Here is a 24,681-nt window from a genome sequence, read left to right as displayed (position 1 = left end):
AACGACCGGGCTCTGTTCTTCCTACCGGTGTTATCGCTTGGCTGACTCACAGCGGCGCCTGTCCATTATGGACATTCCTGGTGGTAGGTGGGTGGGATAAATAAGGCTCACACGGAGATTCCAAGGTTGCATTACGAGCCTGCCCGTACTTCGTATTTGGTGTGCCGTACTTGGCGTACCGATAATACGGAGGAGTATTTGGGCAGTCGTGCCAGGCAATAGAGTCTATTGGCAGTACCCACCCACGTACCTATACTTAGCCCTCGCTAGGCCTGTTGAGGTATAGACAGTACTCGGTCCCTACCCTGAATTACTCCAACGCTGGCTGACTCAGCCCGTGCACTCCCACCGTACCACGTGCCACCCACTTTCCCGACGATTCTGTACAACGACTCTCTACAGAGTAGTATCTCCCACCGGTCCTCCCCTCCGTCTTCACGAGTCGTCAACGGTACACTGGTATATTCCATCATTCCGAATCTACCTTATTACGATATTCTTGTCCACGATCCGGCCGTCTGGTTTGGAAATGACGCGATAATACATTCCACCACGACAACTCGAGTTTTTTCCTCTGGAGGTGTTTTGAGCGTACGCCTTGTCGTGCCGACTTGGGCTCTGTGTAAGAGGCGCGACGGCGACTACAAGCCACATTCGAACTAGGATGCGAACAAGCGGCGAGTTCGTCTGATGGCCAGCCACAATGAGATCTCTCCTAAATCGTTCACCTTCTTGTTATACAACACTCCTACCCACAGTGCCCATCATCGACGAGCGGTAAAGTCCCACGTATCGAGCAAGTACAGAACTGCCGTGCGCTTGCGCCAGCAAGCGCTTGCCCGCCATGCTTTGTATCACCACGACGACCGCGTGGAAGACCCACGGCCCAACACTGAGGAGGTTGGACCTGCGGTGGACGAGCGAAGAGGGTTGACATCGTCACCCCTGCAAAAATCCTCCCCCCTGAAAATGGGCTTCGGCGGTACCAGAATCGACCCTTTCAACTCTTACCCCGGTCAGCAGACACCATGCGTTGCGGGGGCGCTTGACTATTATACTCAAGTTCTCTCGCCCCTGCATCAACCGTTGCTGGTAGCGGTCAACGTGGCCAACCCGACGATGAGCTGGGCGTTTCCCGTGATTATGTCGCATGAGAGTGCCTTTCACGCGGCTGTCGCGCTGAGCCAAGCATATCTTGAGAAGGCTCGATGTTCCACCGCCAGCCCATCTCAAGAAATCTACTTTCACCGATACAAGGCCGCGTCGATCCTTCGCGATCAACTTTTGAAGCTAGAAGGTCCTCCGGATGATGGCATACTGGTGACGGTGCTTGCGCTGGCGTCTCTCGATGTCATGTACAAGCAAGATCACTTGTCAAGCCGCAAAGGCGTGGCGCTCATGGTCGCTATGAAAGGTGGCCTCGATAATCTCGGGCTCCGTGGGATTGTGAAGGCATTCCTCATCCAGTTTGACTATTTCTGGACGCTCGAGACCCGGACGCAGACCATTTTCCCTCTGTCCAAGCCTTCAAAACAACGGGTATATCCTCAATATCCTTTGCAGGACCCAATCCTTTCCATCATCTCCACCCTCCCATCGGGCTTCGCGGCAATAGCTCGCCAGGGCAGTCTGGGCGTCGATATTATCCACATCCTGTCGAGAGTGAGCATGTTCCTGCACTTTAAAACCTCGAAGTTGCCCCTCGTAATCGAGAAGGATCCTGTGCCGGAAGGTCAGGACTATCCGGATATCTTCGACGCGTGTTCTTGTCTTCATTCTGCAGCTTCCACCAGGCATAGTTTGGAGAAAAATATATGTCTTGCTATCATACTTTTCAGCTTCGATATTCATACTCCGACTGACTCTCATACCACCATCACTGCCTACCGTGGATCACGACAGGAGCTAACGAGGTCACTTTCCTTCACGCCACACCGGAATCCGGATGAGAGAGCGTGTTTGATATGGATCTGGATGGTTGTAATTAGTTCTTGGAGGGTCAATGCGGCACTGTCCCATGAAGGACTGTCGTTGAGCCGGATGTTTTGCACAAAATTTGAAGAGGCTCGCACATGGACCTCTATCGAGACGGCCATGCGTCGATTCTTTTGGTATGATCCTCTGAGCGAAGGATGGAAGACCACCTGGAGAGAAGCGCTCAGTGAGTATGACACCCAGGACACGAGGGACATGGTACGTCCTACGGGGTCACGGTCCATGGTGACCTGCAGTCCCTCGATTGCAACCTCCCCGACGGCAAGACAGTTTCCAGAAAGGTCAAAACCCCCCTTGACCAGCTCCAGAGGCACTGGAGGAGAGGGCTGGTCGACAGGTCCTGAGATCTCGGATAGAACCAGATATGAGCCCGCAGGACAGACTGCGGACGGCTTGGAGGAGTCTGCGGTCGTATCTCCGTGTACCGTTCAGCTACCGCCAATGTTGACGCTTGAGACCTACCTCGGACAGATATAGTGAGGAGGCTGGATGGCAGGCGCAGAAGATTGTCCCATTTCATCCCTGTCTTGCCCAGGAGCATCCAAGAGGAAGCCGCCCAGGCACAGCACTCACTACGTGCTCTTCGACCGGGATCTCGGGTACCTCCCGCAGACCAGCCTTTCAACTCACGCCCATCGTTGACAAGGCCTCGCCTTGCTGAGGCTGACAAACGAGGTGAGAGTATATGATCGACTGGCTTGACACAATTGCACCGAGCTCTGACAGGCAGCGCACCAGATATCATCCTGTTGTAGAATGGCAAGCTCCACTGGCCGAGGCAACATTGATGGTACTCGCAATGACGACGGCCATGGCGGTGGATCTCACGTCGATGCTGGCACACCAATGGCCGAGGACGCGGCCGCACACTGTCACGAGCGTCGGTTCCAGGAACTCACAAAATCGCCTGCCCATGAAGGACTTTGTGGAACTCTCTGCGTACATTGAACAGTCAATCATCATCTGAGGAGAGCGAGGGAAGCCGAGTCGACGGTGTTCGATCTTAACGGAGCAGCCAAAACACTCGATGCTTGTTCCATCTCATGGCACGCCACTCTGGCAACAACCTATTATGATGTGCTCCGGGAGGTTCATATACAGATCTTGGAATCTGACGCTGTCACGACCTCTTGCCCATGGCTTTCACATGAATACATGCGATAAGGCACACCAAAAAGGGGGAGCCTGATGACCAAGAATATACGGATAATAGTAGCGGAACGCCATGTCTATAAAGCGGCAACCATATTCGGGCAATAAAGGACCATTCTCCATATCTCGAGTCCTCCACGTTCAGTTTTAGCAGTGCACTAGTGCTAGCCACGCACTAAAGTAGACGCTTGGCAACCCATCAACATCTGGCCAGACACATATGGTCGACATATGTGTCTGGCCCAACTTCCGTCCCTAATGTTCTACTTAGAGCCTCCGATCCGACGTCGAGCTGGCGTCTGCGATTGTCTATCAATGTCGTCCCTGGTGATATAATTCCCGAAAAATGATGTTCGGACCTTGATCACTCTCCCCAACACCATGCCGCCTCCCTCTGGCTTCTCCGCAATCCAGAAGCCTTCGCAGCTATCCGGGCGAGATTCCCTCGAACTGGCCTCGCTCGCCGACTCTGAGCCCGATGAGCTTCCCGACTCCGAGACCTCTTCCCGATCCGGCGTCTCCTCTCAACGTCTTTCCTTCGAGAACGAGGACCCTTTGGACGACGCGAACCCGGCGGCTCGCGACCGCATCCACGGGAGGTCTTACTCCGTGTCGTCTGCCTTTGACTTCACCCCGGCGCTCTTCCCTCTCTCCTCGACCGGCGGAGGCTACACCGCGCTCGGGAATCCGTCTAATGTTTCCCTTTCCCTCGATCGACGTGCGGCGTTGCAGAGCCTGGAGAAGAACAAAACGTTGACATACTTGAATGGCCTTTCCCTGGTGGTCGGATTGATCATCGGCTCGGGGATCTTCTCTTCTCCAGCACAAGTGAACTCTCACACTGGATCTCCGGGAGCCTCGTTGATTGTCTGGACGATCTCAGGAATTCTGGCATGGACGGGTGCCGCCTCGTACGCAGAACTGGGAGGCGCTATCCCCTTAAATGGAGGTGCTCAGGTGTACTTGGCCAAGATCTTCGGTGAGATTGTCGGCTTCCTCTTCACCTGGAGCGCGATCCTGGTGCTCAAGCCCGGGTCATCGGCCATCATCGCCATCATCTTGGGAGAATACCTGGTGCGGGCGGTGATCGGCGCCGAGGTCGAGGATGTCAATCCTTGGGTCAACAAGATACCGGCCTTGGTGGCCCTGATGCTTGTCACGCTGTTCAACTGTGTCTCGACTCGCTTTGCTGCACGGCTGGGCGATCTCTTCATGTTCTTCAAATTCCTCGCGCTGATCGCCGTCACCATCATCGGCATCGTGGTCGCAGTTACCGGGCTGTCGTTCAACGGCCCGGCTAACCAAGACTGGCGGGACCACAACTGGTTCGAAGGCACCACGACCGACATCTCCAGCTGGGCTGTCGCGCTCTACGCCGGCCTCTGGGCGTTCGACGGCTGGGATAATACCAACTATGTGACGGGGGAGTTCAAGAATCCTAGCCGCGACCTTCCCCGTGTGATCCATACGGCCATGCCTGCCGTGATTGTTTGCTATCTCCTTGCCAACATCGCATACATCTTCGTTCTGCCACAGGAGACTATTGACAAATCCAACACCGTGGCCGTGCAGTTCGGCAGCAAAGTCTTCGGCCCTGTCGGCGGGCTCATTTTGGCATTGATTGTCTCGGCGTCCTGCTTCGGGGCGTTGAATGCCACGACGTTCACATCCGGCCGACTTGTCTACGTCGCCGGCCGCGAGGGCTACCTCCCTTCTGTGTTCGGCAAGATTGGGTTCGGATACACCTCGGGCCCGGAGACGCCCATCAGTATGCCGCTGAACAAACTGCGCGAGCGGTCCTGGCTGTCGAAGTTGCTGGGCCGGCTGTTTGGCGACGAGTCCATCGGGCTGGGCTACACCCCGGTCAACGCGATGCTGCTGAACATGGTGCTGTGCATGGTCTACATCTGCCTGGGAGAGTTCAAGACTCTCATCACCTTCTACGGTGTCGCCGGCTACACATTCTACTTCCTGACCGTGTTGGGTCTGATCGTGCTGCGCATCCGGGAGCCGCACCTCGAGCGCCCTTACCGGACTTGGATCACTACGCCCATCATCTTCTGCTGCGTCAGCCTGTTTCTCGTCAGCCGCGCCGTCGTCGCCCAGCCGTTGCAGACCGTCATTGTTGTTGCGTTCGTGGCCAGCGGCATTCCTGTGTATTTCTGGCGCGTCGCTGGGCGCGATGACCTGACCGGGCCCGGGCGGAGAGAGCGAAAGTTCTGGAGGCGTTGGGGTAGGACTTGAAGAAGCTCTTTAGTTTAGAAGCGAAGCGCCGAAGCTTGAGCTACCCACGGCACAGATACAATCACCGTCTGCAGCGTATTGACCTTGTTTGAGTTCTCTTCTCCCAGTGACATGACGCGGAGCTCTTGTGGCACAGGTGTCAGGTCTGCATGCTACGGAGTACTCTATCCGTACTCGTACAGCCAGCCAGCTGTTGGGACACTGTGCTACTGTCCAGGTCCCACAGATTTGGGTGGACCCTTGTCCTGTCCACGGTTGGATAGAACACATACATACATACATACCTAATGATTTGAAAGTCGCTGGGTAAATTAGGTACGGATACTCTGTACGGATACCTACGGAGTACTGTATCCGTAGCAATGTTCTTCACGGTCGACGCCTCATCCGTTCCCGTGACAATGTCCATGGCCTACACCAAGTTCCGGACGCTGCTGAGCGCTCTCTTCTTTATATCTCCATATACAATGACCAGGATCTTCCTTGATGGCTTGTACAGTACCGCAAGGCACCGACCATCTCACCCCGCTGAGGGCATGGGGTGCGTTACATCCTAAGGGCCTAGCACCCAGGTAAGCCTCCTAAGCCTAGCCAGCGCCTCTAGGGCCCGAAAGACGCATACCCCATATTCGGTATGTAGAATATGCCCGACGGTGATCGTCTTCGACGCCAGAAAGCCTCAATGCCTGATCGTCTCATCCTCTCCCGCATCATTTCCAGCCGGTCAGCCCGCCCGTCTACCGACCATTGCCACGGCGGTCATCGCGAGTAGTCTTGTATCTTCTGACGGCTCCGCTACGCGTCGGTGGTCTGTAATTAGATTCAGTTGCCACGTCGGTGCTGGTGTTGCGATTCTCTCGCTGATCGGCTTTTCCAGTAACATCACCGGAAACCCGCTCGGCTTTCGAGGTTGCTGTGGTCGAGTTGAGGCTGCGGTAAAATGTCTCGATTTTGTCCAACTCGGAATTCTGCTCGGCTGTCGCACGCACCTTAGACGCCGAGCGCCCGCTGGGGGTTCCAACTGCTGGAGAGATGTGCTTCTTTGGCTTTCGAGAGGTCAGGCTCTTTCTGGTCCTCCTGCTGGCCACAGTGCCAGGTTCGGTAGTACGGTTCGGCATACGACTGTCCACCCTGCTTGAAACCGCATGTCTGGCCTTGACAGATTTCCTTTCTGTAAGCACAGCAGGTTTTGTCTCAGGCTGTGGCTTGATACTAGGCGGCAACATCCACTCAGGGGTTGAGCTTACCGACTCCCGCCGCCTGACCATATCCAAAGTTATACGGTCTTCCTGATGGAGGGGCAGTTGGGCTTTCTCGGCGATGGCATGTATTGTCGAGGCCGGGTGTCGGACACCCCAGCCCTCGAGCGTCCGGAGATTCTGGCTAAACGACGTGAAGAGAAAGTACGCGCGGAGGCTTGACAAAACATCTTCAACGACTGCTGGCCTCATCCGCCTAGACATTCGCTTCAGCTCATGAAAGCATCTGTTGGACTCAAAGGTCTTCCGAGCCATGGTGTGAGCAAGGTCTACCAAATATGAGCCATTTGGGTGTCTCAGCGGCGGTGATCGACCAAGAAATCTCTGATCTCGGTGGCTTTTCTTTTCCCCATGTGCGTGAAGTTGGACAGGTCCAAAGGCAGCAAAGGGATGAGATTGCTGAGCCACCGCTGTAGGGTTATCAAGCTGCAACTTTCCGCAGGCAAGGTGATACAGCTGCAAAGCAGCATAGGCTCGGGAGGCGAGATCTAAGGTCTCTTGTCAGCATGGCATTTCTTGATCTGGCCGGAGACTTACGTGTGAAGAACCCGCCGGGGTCTTTTGTACCCACTTCGCGAATAGCACGGGTCAGATCAAGATGTGGCAGAGGAGTGCCAAAGCTTTGGGCCACCATTGATGAGATGATGCCAAAGTTGGGGTCGTCTAAACTACCACGGTCATGAAGTCGTTCAGGGGGTTCATCCAACGCATGGAACTCGAGCAATTCAATGCCAAAGTGGTCCTCCAGCATATGTCGCTGGAAGTCGGGATTGACGCCAACTTTCAAGATTGCAGGATTACCGAGTGTATGCCTGAAACATCGAGAGTGCATTACAGCAGCTGGGTTCATAACACCCAGGGCGAATATTGCCACTTCCCTTTGCCGTGCGAGGATTAGATACTCGACCGGCGACGACCCAGTATGGATTCCCTTAGTCCCTGCCATTGTTATGGTGTCAATTCCCAGGACTTCGCAACGGGAGAAGCGGTGCAAGATGACGGCAGCCTTGTCGGGATCAGTAATGAAGTGGACCGGTATTGCTGAGTCCGGATGAGGGTAGAGATGTGCGTTCCTCTGCCATGGAGGAATGTACTCGGTAACGGTGGGCAGAAACTTCCCACTCGGTCGAGGCAAAGCTGATGCGCTTGCAGGAGGGTCAACAAACAGCATCAGGGCACTCTTCTGCCGCGGACGGTGGATGATCCCCAGATACATGTCGGAAGTTCCCCTCCACAACATCGCAAGGTCGCGTAAATTGAACAGCTCGCGTCTGGCGGCAAACAATGCGTCAGCCGAGACTGCAAGTGCTTCAGACGTAGCCGATGATAGCCCAAGAAAGCTAGAATCCCCGACTTCGGCTACCAGCTCGGCAATTATCAACAGTCTGTTGATGAAGATGGTGACGGATCGGAAGTTCGACAGCTGAGCTTCTTGCAACGCCAGATTTGTCCTCATTCCACTCGCCATCGGAGCCGAGAAATTGGTTTTGAAGAGATGGTGAATGTCTTGAGAGACAACTTGGACTTTATGAGGGAGGAACTGATGTTTAGCGTGGTGGATTGAATCGGCCCGGTTCCGGAATGGAGAAAAACTAAAGGTCATCATTTGCAGGTGATGATAATGGGCCGTGATTCGGGATGAGTTGCTGACCATCTCGGTTGTGAGCATATAAAACCTCGTATGGCGGGCGTCAAAGTCGAAAACCTCGGGGACGCCTGAATTCAGAAGGTATGATGTCCTGATTTTCCGGAGGAGATGGAGTTGCTGTTCTATGACTGCCGCATCTTCTATAAGATTGTGCCGCACCCAGAGGATCCCGATCATCGCACGTCGGACACGGAATGTCTTTGTGCCCTTGAAAAAGTCCGGTATATCCCTTCCGGCCGGATTGGCAACGTTCGTATTCCATAGCCCCTGCCGGGCCAGGTCCAGCGCGATGGATTGCAAGGTCGACAGTGGAAGCAGTACAGAAGCGACATCTCTCATCTTATAGCCGGCTTCTCTCAGGATTGGATCCACACTCCCCGAGTTTTTTATAAATTCAAATTGCCGTGCCGTCGATTGAGCTCGTCGCAACAGGCTGTGTCTGAATTCTTCTATCCCACCAAGAAGCTGAGTAAGTTCGTTGTCCATAGCAGATAACTTGGTGGCCACCTGGTCCATCCGTCGCATAATTGGAGCAATGGACTCTCGGACGTGATTCTCAGTCCATTTTTCCAGGTACTCTTGCCGTGCTGCCATCTGGGACCGCAATAGCTCCGTTGCAATTGCTTCCTTGTCCTGGTACTCCAATTGGTCCAGGATCTTCCATGCTTGTTTGAGCTTTCTTGCACGTGCCTCTTTTCTCGCCTCTTCCTTTCGTGCCAACTCCTGTTTTCTTGCCTCCTCCATTAGGGCAAGCACCTTCTGTCGGTTCGACTCCTCGACAGGACTCCTCGGGAGTGCCTGGTCTGCATCCCGGGTATTGTCCATACGTCTCCTGTTCCCCGAAGGTGGTGCAGCGTTCATCCGGGAAGGGCGAGCTGACTTGAAAGGGGTCGAAGAGCCAGACTGGGAAAGTCGGGGCAAATCTGAGGGCATCGTCATCGTCTGTGGCCTTTTTGCAAGGTTGGGAGCCGGACCGCAGCGGGCTTGGACTCCATCAAAAGACGTCCTCGAGCTTGTATGAAACCGACGTTGGGCATGGCCACCCCGTAGATATTGGCTACAGGTGTCAGGGCTTTTCGTGGATGGACAAGGCCGCGAGTCCATCCACGAAACCCTAGACCATGGTCTCAAGGGAGGGGTGCCACATGGCCTCGAGAGCGCCATCCCTCCCGTGTAAGCCCTCACGGAAGCGCAGCATGTTGGAGTTGGAGCTCCGCTCCGTTCTAGGTGTAGTATTTGGCTGACCGTGAGTTCAATCTGGCAACATGCGGTGCGGAAGGTCAGGGCACGGGGAAAGGACCGGGTGCCAACCGAGCCATGTAGAATTCGGCTCTGTCCATTGGACATAGACAGGATAGCACACAATAGAATGCCGGCTCTTGTCGTGAAAACTAAACCTCTCACGGCTTTCTGCAAATAGTCACGGAAGTCAAGGTGTCGGACAATGGATAATACTGCTGAAACCGTCGGGCGCATTTTCGTGTCCCGCCGTCCGCTCCGCTGTAGCCTTAGCCATCCTTGCGCAGGCCAACGCATGTCTAAACAAGTTTATTTGTTGTCTATCATAGAACAGCCTCACACAGTTAGAGTCCTCCCCTGCCTAGAGCTCTCTTGGGCAAGCTCTACAAGCCGGATCACTCCCACGGCTTCCTCAGGCTGAACTGGAATCTGCGAGGTGTCGCCATCTAGGGCCGCCGCAAGACGCCGGTAATATTCTGCGTAGGTTGCCGGCTTCACGGTCGGAGCCACCTCGCTCAGAATCTGCCCATTTTTGCAGATGTTCAAGGTCCCATAGTTCTCCTCCGGCTCGATACCATAGCCCTCGTCTCCTGGCTTGAGCCCCTTCTTTCTCAACTGCTCCTCCTGCGGATCTGCATGGAACTTCTTGAACGATCCTTTGACTCCACGAACCCAGAAGCGTAGCTGGTTGACTTCGGGACTGACGACAGCAGCCTTGACGGTAGCCACCATTTTGATCTTGTCGTAGTGCAGCAAGATAGTGCAGGAATCCTCCAATCCGTGGGGGTTAACCTCCCTCTGTGATCCGACAAACCCCGTAATACGCTGGGGCATGCCGAACAAATGCACGACTTGGTCCATGAGATGGGTGCCCAGGTCATATACAGCGCCATTCCCAGGGGTGTTGTATGCCTTCCAACTCTCGGCGGGCGGGTCAGGGCGGTGACGGTCAAAATGAGATTCGAACTCAGCAATCCTGCCTAGTGTACCGTCTTCGATGTACTTCCTTACCGTCAAAAAGTCGGAGTCCCAGCGTCGGTTCTGATAGACGGTGATGAGAACCCCTTGAGATTTCGCCAGGTCCGTCAATTCTTGTGCTTCGGCAGCTGTCGGGGTGAAAGGCTTTTCAACAACGACTGCAGGACTCGTCAGCAGGTTGCTCACCGGCAAGCTGAACAGGAAACATACCATGTTTCTTCGCCTGCAGCGCCAGCTTGGCCAGCTGCACATGTGAGTCCGGGGCCGTCGTGACTACTACGACATGGACCTGGTCGTCCTTTACAAGATCCTCCGCGGAGCCGTATAACTTGATCGAAGGGTGATCTTTGCGTGCGTCGTCCTCCGGCTTTGGGTGCCGCTGCACAATCGCATAGAGATTGAAATCCGGGACAGCAGTGATGAAAGGGATCTGAAATGTTTTGGCGCTCAGCCCGTACCCAATAACGCCGACATTGTATTTGCCTCCGGCCATGTTCAAACCTGGTGTTGTCTTCGTCCGCAGCGATCCGACTTGCACAACACAGACAGACCTCTCGATGGATTGATACGTAGATGCAACCACAGACGGGACGTTTGAAGCGAGACTCGAGACTGTTGCGTACTGCAAGTTCCTAGACGAATTGACGCAATGGGCTGCTCTTATGCAACTGGCATCGACTCTGTGCCGGGTGCCAGTGCGTCCACAGTGTCATCTCTGACGAATATAGAGCGGGACTCCAGCGGCAGCGTTTCCTATTCTGATTGCGCTGCCCGCAATGTCGCGCCCTCCTTCCTTGTACGTCGATTGGGCAATTAATTCTCTCGCAGCGATGATATGATATTTTTCGATCCAAAATGGCAATAATAACAGTTGGAGGCAGCCAGAGGCCAGAGACGTCCCAGTCGTCCTCCCAAGCTCCTTACCAACGCCTATCTGTACGGAGTACTTGTGAACCGAGATTCCTGTCTTAATCCTCTCCCGAGCCTGGCACGTTTCTCAGATCAGGGCCAAACACATCCCCATCCTTGTCCATCATATCCCGCTCTAGCTTGCGTTTCTTCAGCGCCTTTCCCACATCACTGTCCTTACCTCCTCTCTTTTCTGCAGCCTTCGCCCTCGCAACCGCCACGATGTCCATTTTCTCCGGATTCTGGCAGACCGTCAACTTTTTCCCTATACGCTTTATCTCCTTACGTTGGGAGGCGTCGTCTTTGGGCGAGCGATATGACTCGAGGAGAGACGCGCACGCAGAGATGGTCGACATAAGCTTTTGCTGTAGACTCGTCGTAGCTTCATTGGAAGATAGTTCGGAGAGCTTGTTGTGCAGATAGATCTGGACGAGCTCCCTATCTGCGACCATCATTGCCGCAAGCCAGATCTGGCTGGGCGTGTAGAGAAAGTAGGCATCAGTCATTTGAGCTGCAGTGGCGAGTAGTCTTTTTGCATGGTCGGCGGCCGTGCCTATCCTTTTCGCTGACCCTGTAGCTTTCGAAATGTCTCCCAACCGACCTTCGTCCGCCATAACATTCATCTCGATATGCCCTCCCGCCAGGCCTTTCATGGGATGCCGCACGTCAAGCGTGAAACGAAGCCCTTGTAGAAGCAGGAACTCAGGGGCTTTGACATCGTCCTCGCTTAAATTGGCGAGTTCGGCGACGAATTTGGCAAGGGAGATGTAGAAATGATCGGCTTTTGTGGCGAGGTAGAGTGCGCATGTCATGATTTGTTTGGGATGATATGTCATGGGGGAGTTGGTGAGGTAGAAACGACGAAGATATTGTATCGCTGTTGCCTAGCATGCAAAATGAGAACCTGGTAGACAAGAGCAAACAATGAGGAAGAACAGGGTAAGTGGTATCCCTACCACAATATGCGAAGGTATCCGTGGGTTCATCGCCTCGCCCATTTCCATGATCTTAGAGCAGCCCCATTCCACAATCTTCAGTTCTTCGTCCACCGTCAGGGTTTCGACGTCGACGTCGACGTCGATCTCCATAGCATCGGCGTCGGCATCTCCAGCGCTCACGGCGTTATGCGAATTTGAACTATGTGCAGGGTGCGCAGTATGTGCTCTGTGAAATGCTGCTCTGACTCGCTCAGATGCAAGATCGTTGGTATTCTGCCGTATCCGGGCGAGACTCTCTTTTGTGTATGACCAATATCGATATTGCGATGATGCCCGATAGACATCGTCTTCAATCATGGTCAGTGCACAGGAACCACACGGACAAGAACCAAGAGGTAATCGCAATGCCACGGGGAGAGCTAGGTCTGGATCATGTTAATCTGGAATAACCTGGTGGTTGGATCGTGGAGGTTCAGGACGTAATATATTGCTGGGTCAAGGTTCAACAGACGGAGCCGTGGCGGAAGTCTCCTCTCGGCATTCGCTACATGAGAGTAAGTGATCCTCAACTGTTACCATTTTCACGTGCATAGCAGCGACAAATTCACAGCACTAGGCAAGATAACCCGATTGTCTTCAGACTTGGGAAGTCTAGACAGATCTGGTATTTGAGTTCAAGATAGCCAAGTGCACACCATTCCCATAAAACGTCAAGCTGCCACTCAACTTGGCTTCTTGAAGTTAAGCTATTTGAAGTCTTCCATATGGTCATGGTTCTCGTGATCTACATACCAACGCCAGGAGATGCACTGCCTGTAACCGTATCAACACCAGCGCTTCTATGCATAGATAACAGTCCCAAGGCACACTGCATCACGGCTCACCCAACAGTCTAGCTGTGATATCGCCCATGTACGCCTCCTCGAGTTCGTAGTCTTGTCCTCCATTACGGTCGATGCCAACATAGTTGAATGCTTCCACTACCCTTTCAACGTCGAAGCCCATCAAGACAAAGCGATCAATCAAATCCTTGTTGTATCCATCATAGACTGCAAGGTTGGCAGCTTCTTCCCTCTCCTCGCTTTCCTTCTCGGCTTGCTCGATGGATTGATCTGTTGTGCCACCACTGCTCTCCCCGATATTTGACTTGGGCGCCCCAGCATATTTGACTGCCCACTCTCTGGCTTGTCTCTCAAATTCCTTGGGGTTCTTGATTAATTGCTGAGCTACAACCGCATCCTGCGGGTCTTTGGGCTCGGGAGAACTGAGCAACGACTGCAATGAAATCATCGCAGATTTGATCGTTAAAACCGGTGACCACCCCGTGCTAAGAGTATCTAGACAGATGGCACCCTGTCACATTGTTAGCTCTTTATGGCATGGAATCACTGGAGTCCAAAGCTTACTGTTTGACTGGAGATGTTTGGGTGCCAGATCTTGGTAATGAACTTCATGACAGGGGGCTTGAAAGGGTATTCATTCGGGATATTGATGGAGACCTCGTACGTTCCTCCTTCATACGGTGTCCCCGCTGGGCCTTTGAAAGAGCCCCGAAGGTTGGTGATGCTGTCGCCAACAGTCTCCGCGAATATCTGAGAGACGGAATCGGCGCGAATGTCCGCAAGATCTTTGGCTATGCGTCGGGCCTTGTGTCCTGCCATATTGTACGGGTTGGAGAGGTTTGAAAATCTTCGATCGCTATTGATGGAGGAAGGCAGACCGGCAACAGGTATACACGGCACCGCGATATCACCGAGACTGCCGAGATCGATCGGAGGTGTGAATGTCAAAGGCTGATATTATTATAACAACGTAGCTGGTGTCTAAGAATGTGAGGGTGTTGGAAGCTAGCAGAAGAGGCGTAAAGGCGTGTTTGCAGACAGAATCAGATCGAAAGGATATGGCGGCGCAGGCGAGTGTGGTTTGTCCTGCAGATTTGGAGCAAAGTAACCGACTAGAAGTAGGTATGGGACCACAGTGAAGGGATTCTGCGGCAGGCGTGCAAGTGATATGTTTGTCGTGTGTGTGACACAGCCACCTGTGGACGTGTTGGCTAGTCTATGGCTCACGAGAAGCAGGGTGATTGATTCTGCGCAGCCTCACTTTCTGCGAAGTTGGAGAAGTGGCATGGCCACCGAGTCTACGACTTGCGGGTGGAGGCGAGCAGGCCCCTAAGCATTAGGAGCCCTCTAACAAGTAAGTAAGGGACGGCAGCCTAATAAGCCTACCGAGGAGCCTTAGGACCCTATCAATGCTGTAATACTACTACTGTGGTACTACTACTATTCCGTACTACAGTAATACTCTACTACGTACTTCAGCTGTAGACTGGCCTGCGCCAAGTCTCATGAGGCTAGCCGCAGGCGCGACCAGGCATTCGTCACCCAGACGCTCGCCATCACCATCACCCATCTTCATCTCTGACTTGTACACAGTAACAAGTCTTTGCGTGCCACAGCTATCTTTCTCTCAGAGGACCTGTACTTCGCTCCCTGAATCTTCATCGTTATGGTATGGTACCTCGTCTTCTCATCCGCGTGCTCTGCTGACAGACATAGGGCAATCAACAATCACAAATGGGAGGCGGCCCTCCAGGGCATGGGGCCAAAGATGATAAAGACAAGAAGGTATGCAGTTTTCATCACGATATGTTGCCTGTATATGCTGACAGCCCTTTGAAAGAAGGACAAGCCTAAGTACGAACCTCCTCCACAACCAACCACGCGAATCGGACGGAGGAAGCGTAAGCAAGCTGGACCGAATGCAGCCGCAAAGCTGCCAACCATCTACCCAACTGCCCGATGCAAACTGCGGTATCTGAGGATGCAGAGAGTGCATGACCATTTACTCCTGGAAGAAGAGTTCGTGGAGAACCAAGAACGCCTCCGGAAGGCCAAAGCCGTCCAGACCCCTGCTGTTGCCGCGGAAGGTGAAGCTGCAGATCGCAATGCGGATGAACGAAGCCGGGTCGATGATATGAGAGGGAGTCCTATGGGTGTTGGCAACCTGGAAGAGCTCATCGATGACGATCATGCTATCGTTTCCAGCGCCACAGGCCCGGAGTACTACGTCTCTATCATGTCCTTCGTCGACAAAGATCTACTCGAGCCCGGTGCCTCTATTCTCTTGCATCACAAGTCTGTCTCTGTCGTCGGCGTTTTGACGGACGATGCCGATCCATTGGTGTCGGTCATGAAATTGGATAAAGCGCCCACTGAAAGCTACGCTGATATTGGTGGGCTGGAAGCCCAGATACAAGAAGTCCGTGAAGCGGTGGAGCTGCCTTTACTGCACCCCGAATTGTACGAAGAGATGGGCATAAAGCCGCCGAAAGGTGTTATCCTATATGGCGCACCAGGAACAGGCAAGACTTTGCTTGCAAAGGCTGTTGCCAATCAAACTTCGGCGACCTTCTTGCGCATCGTTGGGTCGGAACTCATTCAGAAATATCTTGGCGATGGTCCGAGGTTAGTGCGTCAACTCTTCCAGGTCGCAGCGGAGAATGCTCCTAGTATTGTCTTCATCGATGAGATCGATGCCATCGGTACGAAACGATACGAGTCGACATCGGGTGGCGAACGAGAAATTCAGCGAACCATGCTTGAACTTCTAAATCAGCTGGATGGTTTCGATGACAGAGGAGATGTCAAGGTCATCATGGCCACGAACAAAATCGAGACTTTGGACCCGGCTTTGATCCGACCAGGGCGAATCGACCGCAAGATCCTGTTCGAAAATCCCGACACCAACACCAAGAAGAAGATCTTCACGCTTCATACTAGCAAGATGAGTCTGGCCGACGATGTGGACCTGGACGAATTCATTGCCCAAAAGGATGACCTCAGCGGCGCAGACATCAAGGCCATCTGTTCCGAGGCAGGATTGAGAGCACTTCGAGAGAGGAGAATGCGGGTCAACATGGCAGATTTCCGCAGTGCGAAGGAGAGTGTGATGAAGACGAAGAACGAGGGCGAGCCCGAGGGTCTGTACTTGTAAATATTTCATCCGAGTGAAGGGGAAAGAGGCCCTCTGCGGTGTGGTTGTCGTTTGCAAGCCTCGTCGCTGTAATTTTACATAGAATGGATGGCTTGAGTCAACCAGACGGCGGCAACGTAGAAGTCTACAAACGGCTGCTGGCGTCGCTCTAAGAAATAGTGTCCATCCTGAGGAAACATACGTGTCTTTGGTCGCTCAAATGGGCATCTGCCACGGCAAGCACCTCATATCTATTCTTGATATATTGGTCAATCCAAAAATTCGAGTCTAAAGAGGCGTGATGGCTTGCGCGTGTCCCTCCGACGAACCGCTAACTTCCAAACAGACGTGCCATATGTTGTATCAAGACCCAGGGCGCGATATGGCATGTCTGAGACGAACCTTGCTGCCTCTCTGGCTTGTCCCCTCCTGTGCTGTTTCCCAAACGTATTGTGGTTTGTCCCATCTCGACAGATAAAGCGCCTGTCGATTAGCACGCGCGTCGTATCTGTTCGCTCATGACGGCACAACAAACCGGATGCAACCTCGCCGAGGGGTCGAACTACAACTCAGAGAACGGATGCTTGAGGGACGATCGATGAAGAGGAACCCTCCAGAGGAGCGTGCAGACTACTCGGAAGCAGTGCCCTTGTCGCAGCCGATGCGGCCGAGGAGCTCCTTGCGGTCACTACTGGCAGCGAGTAGATTGACGCTCGAGGAATGTGCCGACTCATGCTTGTGCTTTCTCCTGCTGCTGCTGCTGCCGCTCGAAGTAGAACGCGTGACTTCCGAGTGAGCACTCCGCTCTGCCTTGTACTTGGACTTTGATTTCGTCGTTGATTTCGAAGAGTTGGACAAAGAGAAATTCGCATCTGTGCTCAGGACTTCGGCTTCGAAATGTGGCTGTGGGTCGACGCAGAGATGAACTGTGTCGATGTAATTGTTCCCCTTGTTTTCAGGGCCCGACATAGGTATCGTAACATCCGAGATACCTTCCTCTTCTTCTTCATCTTCATCGTCAGATCGGACATCGTCCGCCCCCTGCCCGGTCACGACTTTGTAGGCAACTCTAATTATGGCGGCAAACCAGACAAGCAGCACCACCTGTAGTGCAATGAGCGAGATGAGGAATGACCATTTGATCTTGTTGTTCCAACACACCAGGCCGACCGGATCGCGGAAGGGCTGCATCAGATGGCCCCAGTCGTTTGGCGGAGGTAACGGCCCCTGCAGGTCGAGGACGCTTCCCTTATAGCATCCGTATTGGATCTCCTGAGGGATGTGGGCGTAGATGCTGTACAAGACCATCGGAAACAGTACATGTCTAGTAAAGAACCAAGTGACCATGAAGATGCCGAAAGCGATGTCACATACAACATTGTAGTGGAGGTACTTGAGGATCTTGGCCGTGGGCAGAATCACGTCCACGATGTCCATCAGGGAGAGGATAACAGTGCCGACCCGGTATTGGTGGTAGCCGTAGGAAGCGAAGATGAGACAACAGGTAATGATGTGGTGCACGAACATTTGCAGGTAGTCCTTCCGACGCTCCTCGATGTTGACCACAACGATCTGCTGCAGGTAAAAGCCGAACTGGACTAGGTAGTACCATTTCGCAAGTCCTCCCATCTCTCGACTGGGCCAGTTCCGCCATAGCGCTCGCAGATCTAGCCAGTAATCCGAGGTGTACATGGTGTACATACCGACAGACCAGGAAATACTATAGTAGAGTATGATCCACGCTTGTTCTGCGAACCGGACCTTTGGTTTCTTCTTCTTGATGCCCAAGGATGAGGCCAACGGTGTGAGGAGATAGTCCATGACGGCACAGCGCAGGCCGCTGAAGACAACGATCCAGTAAAAGACGAAGAAGATATCGTCCCAACCAAGGGCATACATGCCAGTGACAGGATTGTAGTAGGAGACACGGAAGTACTTCTGGGTGTGGTGGCGTGCTGAGGGGAAGAATATGTGCACGAAGAAGAGCATGGATATGAAATTCAGTGATAAACCTGTGAGTTCAAGGTCAGTAGGGTGCTCAGCAGTGTCCTCTCTCAGGCCTTGACTGACCGATCTGATGGTCCACGGCCCATGTGCCAGCAAGTGCCAGGCTACTCTTCTCCTTGCCTCTCTTATGCCACCTAGGCCAGGCGGTCTTTTGCGAGGGTGCATCATTGTGTGGACGGCGGTTGCTTGCCGGTTGAGATATTCTTTCTAACTTCTCTTGATCTGCCAAACTCCTGTGGTCCATTGTGCCACACGCGGGCCCCGACGCGCGAGGGAGGTCGGGCGTCTGGGTAAAATGCAATGGACCTCGAGATCAATTGCGCACGTAGAGGAGATCTATGCGGATTCAAGAGGAGGAGGTATAAAAGCGAGTTTTCCGCGTGTATGGCTCGAGGAAAGTGTGGGCGACCGGCGCAGCCAATGTGTGTTGAGGTAGCGACTTGTGACAATTGCCCCTCCGAGGGAGAGGGAAAGCGAGTGACAGATCCGGTTGACAGCACACTTGTCGTTAGGACATGATGGTACCAGCCGAATGGAGGTTTGGCATCGGCATCTGGTGGAGCGGTAGGGAATATGAAGTACTGTGTATAGATGGGAGGGAGGTGGTAGGTGGTAGTTGGGTGTAGGTAGGATGGGTTGAAGTTGTCTGGGGATGCTCGTGGGTAGCGTCCTTTCTGTGCGGGATCGGTGATCCAGCACTGCGCGACGAGTCGCCTTCAACAACCAGCACACATGCAATATCCGTATCCGAATAGTACGTAGTGTGACAATTCGAGGATGGCGGTGTGGGAGCGCCAACCGCAATGATAGTAATTAGGATTTAGTTTTTAGTATTTGCCGTAACTTTCAAGGGCCGATTGCAGGTGGAAACATGGCCAGCTACATGAGTGGTCCGCGTTTCGCGTTCTGCTCGATTGTGTCCAATGTATCTCGCTGCAGCTGCAGGTGTAGCTGTAGCAGAGCCGTAGCAGTGTCCGTCCCCCGTCCCCCGGTGTGCAAGTGAGTGTCTGTGTCAGTGTCTGTCTCTTCCGCCTCAAGTTTGACACCTGCTCAACACCGTCAGGACCTTTAGACTTCGCACTGCTCGTGATTGACCAGTTTCTGCCCGTATCTCGTATCGCGCGTATTGCGCATCGCATCTGAGACACGGCGGTCCGCCTGTCGCAGGTCGACAGCTTACTTTAAGGGGGCCCTGAGCCCTGAGCCCTAAGCCCGTTCCTCTCCAACGCGCCGATCAGCCTCAAAGCTTCCGCTGCCCCAAGCTCCCGCACCCCTGCATCAGGCATTTTTTCCTGATCCAAGCCGATTGCACGTCCGAATCCAGGCACGTCCCGCGGGCAGAGCTGCTGCACCAATAGTAGTACATGCTGTGCCGCTCCTTGGTCCTGCATATCATCCACCTATGAGCTGCCCCCCTTTGTGTCGGCAGGCCATCTGGGACCGCGAATACGGGGAACGTCGTTTCTATCCGGCACGACCACGATACAACCTGTCGTCGCGTCGCCTCGGAGTTGATCAGCTATAACATCCTGCCAAAACTTCTCATCTTCGTGACCACTGTGACCGCAAATCCCAATGCGAGGGTTTGACGACTCTCTCAACACTGGTGCCGAAGAAACTTGTCAAGATGCCAGCTCCTGCCCAGCTCAGCGCCACAGACCGTATGGCTCCTTGCAGGCTTTCCACAGTTTGATCGTTCCATCTTCACTCCCAGTCGCGTAGATCTTGCCGTCAGGGGAAAAGGCAGCCGTCCAGATGGGACCGTGATGGCCTTTGAGGACCTCTGCCGGCGATGTTAGCATCAGTGGCAGGTCACACTGTGGGATTCATTTGCCATACCAAGTTGTTTTTCCTGGGCAAAATCCCACACTCGAACCCACGTATCTTTGACTCCACCAGTTACAAACCTGCCACTTGCAGGATTGATGGCTACGCTGGCAACGTCATGGTCAAAGTTGACCTGCTTGATCAGTTCGCCGGGTCGACCAGCATCGAAGAAGAAACATGAGTTTCCAGCGGCTACACTGAGGATGCCGGGATCACTATCCTCTGCCTTATTGGTGGATAGCTCGCATGAACCAATATCTCGTTCAGTTCGGAAACTGGCGATCATGTTCTGGGTCCTCAAATCCCACCACCGGATGGTCTTGTCCTCGCAGGCCGTAGTAAGAATGTTATAATCGACGTTCCAGACGATTGACTTGATACTTCCGCCATGCTGTCCCACTCCGATCTCAAGCCCCTCCGACGTGGTGGAAGGAGTGACTGGGGATCCACCGTTTGCTTGAGCAGGAGAAGCCGCACTGCCTCCCCTAGTAAGGTCGAATATCTTGAGCTTCTTGTCTTGACCACCAGTGGCCACGCATTGTGGGTTGTCCTGGATAGGGAAGGCAACAGCTCGGACAATGTGGTCGTGATTCAGGATATGTAGACATTCTCCTGTCTGAGGATCCCAGACTCTCCTGTTTGTCGTCAGCATACAGTCGTGCTCATGTGGTAGGTTGACCCGACGCGGAGAAATCTGCAGAGCCAGTGGCTGCAATTTTGGCGTCCGAAGACAGCCTTGCCGACCACACAGCACCCTTGTGTCCGATGAAGGTTCCTATCCTGCCACGATGTTAGCTATATTCATGCGCGTCCGTAGTCTCGCATACCAGTCACCTGTAATGCCATCTCTCAGCATAGGATTGTTGTCTATGATAACAGATCAGACACGGTCCAACCCAGTAATGAGGCGTGGTGGTGGCACCTTTACTGGCAGAAATGAGATAATATTGGTCACCATCCACGATGGACGAGAAACTCAAATGCGTAATGGGTCGAGAATGCCCATGACAAGTCAAAGGGACAACCCGAGGGGCATCTAGAACAGAGGTCAGAACAAGTAATGTGGTATACGCCCCGAGCACGGGATGGCCACAGTTGCGAAGAGACTTCACACTCACCTCCAGACATGGCTCAAATGCGATAGAGGAGGGTGATTGAGCCTTGAGTAGATAATGGTTTCAAGCCACTGCGTAAATGGCGACAGGGGGTAATTAATGTATTCTAGAAGTCGGGGACAAGCAAACGGCGTGAGAGATGGTAGTTGAAAGGGATGTCAAGGGGAAATGATATGGGCTTCTTATGGCATTTGGTGGGCAAATAGAGAAAACACGGTGAAGAGTAAAGTTGAAAAGCAAGGCCGTGTTGAATTGACCCTCCCGAGGAAAGAGTTTCGGGTGTGGTGAAGATCAATCCTGTGCTCCTGGCCGGTCACTTCTCACAGACAGGAGTGGTGGGAGCACTAGGAGAGGTTTCCAACATGACTAAGCTTCGATATCAAGGTACTACGGTTGAGCACAAGCACCATAGAAGTGCTACGGTGACACTGTGGAGTATTGGGCAGCTTTGCCGAGGTCACGTGACAGATTGCGCTTTTGGGCTACTCACCCACCAGTAGAAGGCTGGGCTAAACCAATCCCGTGGTAGCAATTTGATGTGCCCCGTCGTCTTCTACTTCCACTTCCTTGATCATTACCTGGGTTCATGCAGACAGAAAGACCTCTCCCACAGGGATCAGATTACTTCACTCTCGCCGGGTCTACCCAGCGGGGTGAGCTGCCCCTGGAGATTGAAGCACTTCTTTGTTCGTTTCTTTGTCATTCAAGTGGTTCCGACTTGATGAATTAGCATCCTCTGGAACAGGGAGCATACTATGGCCCTTATCCTTTGTCGCAATACAAATGCGCTTTGTCCAGCTGCTTGATCTTGTTTGGGTGATTCAAGACAGTCGACAGGCGCCGCCAACAATGATCCCAGGCCAGCGATGTGTTGTGTTAGCAAGACCTGCCACCAGAGATGGCTCTGATCGTTATCGTTGCAGGTGGCTTGATGCGAGGCCACCTGAAAGGTGTGTTTGCCCCGTTTGGCTGTCGACAAATGGTGGATTAGAGAATGTTCAATACAAACACAACTTTGAAATAGCTATCAAATGTAGGTTTGGCCCAAGGGTGGTATGTCCAACTGACCTGAGACATGGCACGAAAACACTTACAGGCAGTTCCAAGGCTGTGTCTCTGCCTGATCGTTTTATACAAGCATTGCCTGAGACCATCGCCGCGGCGACTGATCTCTTGGACCCTTCACGCGATGCCTGCGTCTGTTGACTTGAAATATCTGCACTGCCCCGTCCAGCTTCAGTCATCCTTTCTTTCTGAGGTGCACCAGTCCACCTCCTAACGATTCAGGCCAGCAAACACTTCTACCACCACCCTACAGGCGGGTAGCAAGCCACGCAAACCCCAAAGAACAACCACATTGCTAGCCATTCCCGTTGAGAGAAGTATCCATCGACTTCCCATCAACAGGTAAGCAAACCGACATTTAAGATGCACGCATCCAAGAAATTCCTCACCCGTTCCAAGGCGAAGCTGGCCTCTGCCTACAGGAAGGTCAACTCTGTGGCGTCAAATCTTCTCCATCGCCAGACTTCCCGCACTTCCACTGCTGCTTCGCGCCCGAGACTGGTTCAGGACACTGCACCAGCAGCTAGTTCAAGCAGTGCCGCCGCCGACACCATGCCTCAAGATCCTCCAACAGCAGCGAATCCACCGCAGTCCATCTTACAGTATGTCCGTACAAACTATGTCGAAGGCTCTAGCATTGCGGACGTCTCTTCGACAGTCTTGACGGACGCTTCCTCGTCCTCGTCTCCTCCTACTGGCTACCGTGGCGGTGCAACCTCCGGGCCCGGCCTATACGATAGAGAATACACCGTGCTGGAACAACGACGTGTGGCTGAGAACTTTGCCCTGTGGCCCATCCACTCTCGACTGACCTCGATGAGCCAACCTCGGGTCCCGACTGCCTCGGCCGTTCCCGCACTGGAGGATGAACCAGCACAGCTTCAAGGCTCATCGGATCACCAACATGTACGCACCGGCTCTCCCCTCGAGAACATTGCAGAGCATGAGCCTAGCCCAAGTGTCTCTGAGGAAGGCAATGTCCAAATACTATCCGAACCAGCCCCGGCAGCCAGGGGTGCACCAGTGCCACCAGGGACTCCACCTTCAAAATCTGGGTCTACAGTAAAGCCGTCATGTTTCGTTTCTGGCAACGAGCCATCGGTAGCTTGGAGCTGTCGTGCACCTATAACTTCTTGCGACAACTTCGTGGTGGGGGGCTCCAGCAGCTTACCTGACCCGTTCATCGATCAGTCTGGTCTTGTGTCACAGGAGACCGCCCAACTTCAAGACGGTTCTGGCGCTTCCAGGTCATGGACGGCACGTCGTTGGTCCGATTTCGACCCGGAAGAATTCCCGAGCACCGAGAACAAGCGCCTGGTCCGAATTGGCTCACAGCAATGGGAGCTTCAGCCGCCTAATAAGACCGAGCCAAAAGTCGAGCGGGCGAACCCATCACAGGTTCAGGCTCAACCACAGGCGTGTCAGAGGACCCCAGCACCCCAACAGCGAGAGACTTTCAACATCAACGACCCTGAGGGGCACCAGCCCGTCCAGCCGGGGGCATTAGCGGGCGACTGGTCTTTGCCGAGCGGGATGACTAGCCGGGAACATCTGCGCCACATGGAACAGGGCCTGTTTGTAGCACAGAACGCGCTCCCAGCCGTCCGCGGGCTACGGTATGCGGTCGACCGCGCCGCCACGGATTTCCAGGCTCTTACACTAGAAAATCGAGCATTGCAACGCATGGCGGCCGAGTATCAATTCAAGACGACCCAGATCCTCGAGCCGGAGCTGCTGAGAGCATGGGAAGCCCTGCGAGAGCGTGACGCCGAGATCATCCGGCTGCAAGGCATCATCGACCTGGTCTCGACGCAGGGGGCTCCGGCGGCGAAGAACAATCCTGCACCAAGAGAGGCCTTGTTGTCGGAGTGGTCGGCTGCGAATGGTGCTTTCGCGTACCAAGGCCACTGTCAGTATAATGCCGCCGCCGATCTCCCATCGTCACAGAGTGCCATGCAGCCTGTCCAACAACCCCTGCGGACCCTGTCAAGTCAGTTCTACGGTACACTCCCGAACGGCAGCGCGGTTGCGGGTGAGACCGAAGCTCAATCCGACGTCGAGTTCGAGACTGACCATCTCTACGGCGACTGCAAGGGCGAGCAGGAGCGGCCGTCTCATGACAACGACAACGACAACGTCGTGCATGGCGCAGAGGATGAGGTCGCATCGGAGGCTGAAGTCTTCTACGATCCACCTGAGGAGTTGGGACGGGAGCTGGCTCAACATCAGTACCAACATCAGCAAGACCAGCATGCCCATCAGCAAGACCAGCATGCCCATCAGCAAGACCAGCATGCCCATCAGCAAGACCAGCATGCCCATCAGCAAGA

At 53.7% G+C, this 24,681-nt stretch overlaps 10 protein-coding genes across 10 annotated transcripts in view; 4 read left to right on the top strand and 6 right to left on the bottom strand.

Moving 5' to 3' along the window:
- Nucleotides 1–690: 690 nt before the first annotated feature.
- A1O3_07454 (uncharacterized protein) lies at nt 691–2,472 on the top strand (the record flags this gene model as incomplete). The annotated part of the gene is made up of 1 exon (XM_007737562.1): nt 691–2,472. The coding sequence occupies one exon, from the start codon at nt 691–693 to the stop codon at nt 2,470–2,472; it is 1,782 nt and encodes a 593-aa protein (XP_007735752.1).
- Nucleotides 2,473–3,528: 1,056 nt separating this feature from the next.
- On the top strand, nt 3,529–5,391 carry A1O3_07453 (uncharacterized protein; the record flags this gene model as incomplete). The annotated part of the gene is made up of 1 exon (XM_007737561.1): nt 3,529–5,391. One exon carries the CDS (start codon nt 3,529–3,531, stop codon nt 5,389–5,391), a length of 1,863 nt encoding a protein of 620 aa, XP_007735751.1.
- Nucleotides 5,392–6,128: 737 nt separating this feature from the next.
- A1O3_07452 (uncharacterized protein) lies at nt 6,129–9,042 on the bottom strand (the record flags this gene model as incomplete). Its single annotated transcript, XM_007737560.1, has 2 exons — nt 6,129–7,138; nt 7,188–9,042. 2 exons carry the CDS (start codon nt 9,040–9,042, stop codon nt 6,129–6,131), a joined length of 2,865 nt encoding a protein of 954 aa, XP_007735750.1.
- An 831-nt stretch (nt 9,043–9,873) lies between these two features.
- On the bottom strand, nt 9,874–11,008 carry A1O3_07451 (oxidoreductase; the record flags this gene model as incomplete). Its single annotated transcript, XM_007737559.1, has 2 exons — nt 9,874–10,673; nt 10,726–11,008. 2 exons carry the CDS (start codon nt 11,006–11,008, stop codon nt 9,874–9,876), a joined length of 1,083 nt encoding a protein of 360 aa, XP_007735749.1.
- Nucleotides 11,009–11,483: 475 nt separating this feature from the next.
- On the bottom strand, nt 11,484–12,719 carry A1O3_07450 (uncharacterized protein; the record flags this gene model as incomplete). Its single annotated transcript, XM_007737558.1, has 2 exons — nt 11,484–12,308; nt 12,381–12,719. 2 exons carry the CDS (start codon nt 12,717–12,719, stop codon nt 11,484–11,486), a joined length of 1,164 nt encoding a protein of 387 aa, XP_007735748.1.
- Nucleotides 12,720–13,235: 516 nt separating this feature from the next.
- Nucleotides 13,236–14,023, bottom strand: A1O3_07449 (ubiquitin-conjugating enzyme (huntingtin interacting protein 2); the record flags this gene model as incomplete). The annotated part of the gene is made up of 2 exons (XM_007737557.1): nt 13,236–13,715; nt 13,769–14,023. The coding sequence occupies 2 exons, from the start codon at nt 14,021–14,023 to the stop codon at nt 13,236–13,238; spliced, it is 735 nt and encodes a 244-aa protein (XP_007735747.1).
- A 915-nt stretch (nt 14,024–14,938) lies between these two features.
- Nucleotides 14,939–16,358, top strand: A1O3_07448 (26S protease regulatory subunit 4; the record flags this gene model as incomplete). The annotated part of the gene is made up of 2 exons (XM_007737556.1): nt 14,939–14,989; nt 15,045–16,358. 2 exons carry the CDS (start codon nt 14,939–14,941, stop codon nt 16,356–16,358), a joined length of 1,365 nt encoding a protein of 454 aa, XP_007735746.1.
- A 609-nt stretch (nt 16,359–16,967) lies between these two features.
- On the bottom strand, nt 16,968–18,588 carry A1O3_07447 (uncharacterized protein; the record flags this gene model as incomplete). Its single annotated transcript, XM_007737555.1, has 2 exons — nt 16,968–18,349; nt 18,408–18,588. The coding sequence occupies 2 exons, from the start codon at nt 18,586–18,588 to the stop codon at nt 16,968–16,970; spliced, it is 1,563 nt and encodes a 520-aa protein (XP_007735745.1).
- Nucleotides 18,589–19,990: 1,402 nt separating this feature from the next.
- On the bottom strand, nt 19,991–21,027 carry A1O3_07446 (uncharacterized protein; the record flags this gene model as incomplete). Its single annotated transcript, XM_007737554.1, has 4 exons — nt 19,991–20,127; nt 20,184–20,806; nt 20,856–20,951; nt 20,999–21,027. 4 exons carry the CDS (start codon nt 21,025–21,027, stop codon nt 19,991–19,993), a joined length of 885 nt encoding a protein of 294 aa, XP_007735744.1.
- Nucleotides 21,028–22,714: 1,687 nt separating this feature from the next.
- A1O3_07445 (uncharacterized protein) overlaps nt 22,715–24,681 on the top strand; it is a gene marked incomplete at both ends in the record, with an annotated part of 2,095 nt that continues 128 nt past the window's right edge. Inside the window, one exon of the mRNA XM_007737553.1 lies at nt 22,715–24,579. Coding sequence (XP_007735743.1) covers nt 22,715–24,579 — 1,865 coding nt within the window. The remainder of the gene's footprint in view (nt 24,580–24,681) is intronic.

The sequence above is a fragment of the Capronia epimyces genome, assembly GCF_000585565.1.
Source record: "Capronia epimyces CBS 606.96 chromosome Unknown aczIQ-supercont1.6, whole genome shotgun sequence".
Lineage (NCBI taxonomy): Eukaryota > Fungi > Ascomycota > Eurotiomycetes > Chaetothyriales > Herpotrichiellaceae > Capronia > Capronia epimyces.
Note: the sequence above shows the minus strand (reverse complement) of the source record. Positions and strands in the feature narration are given on the sequence as shown.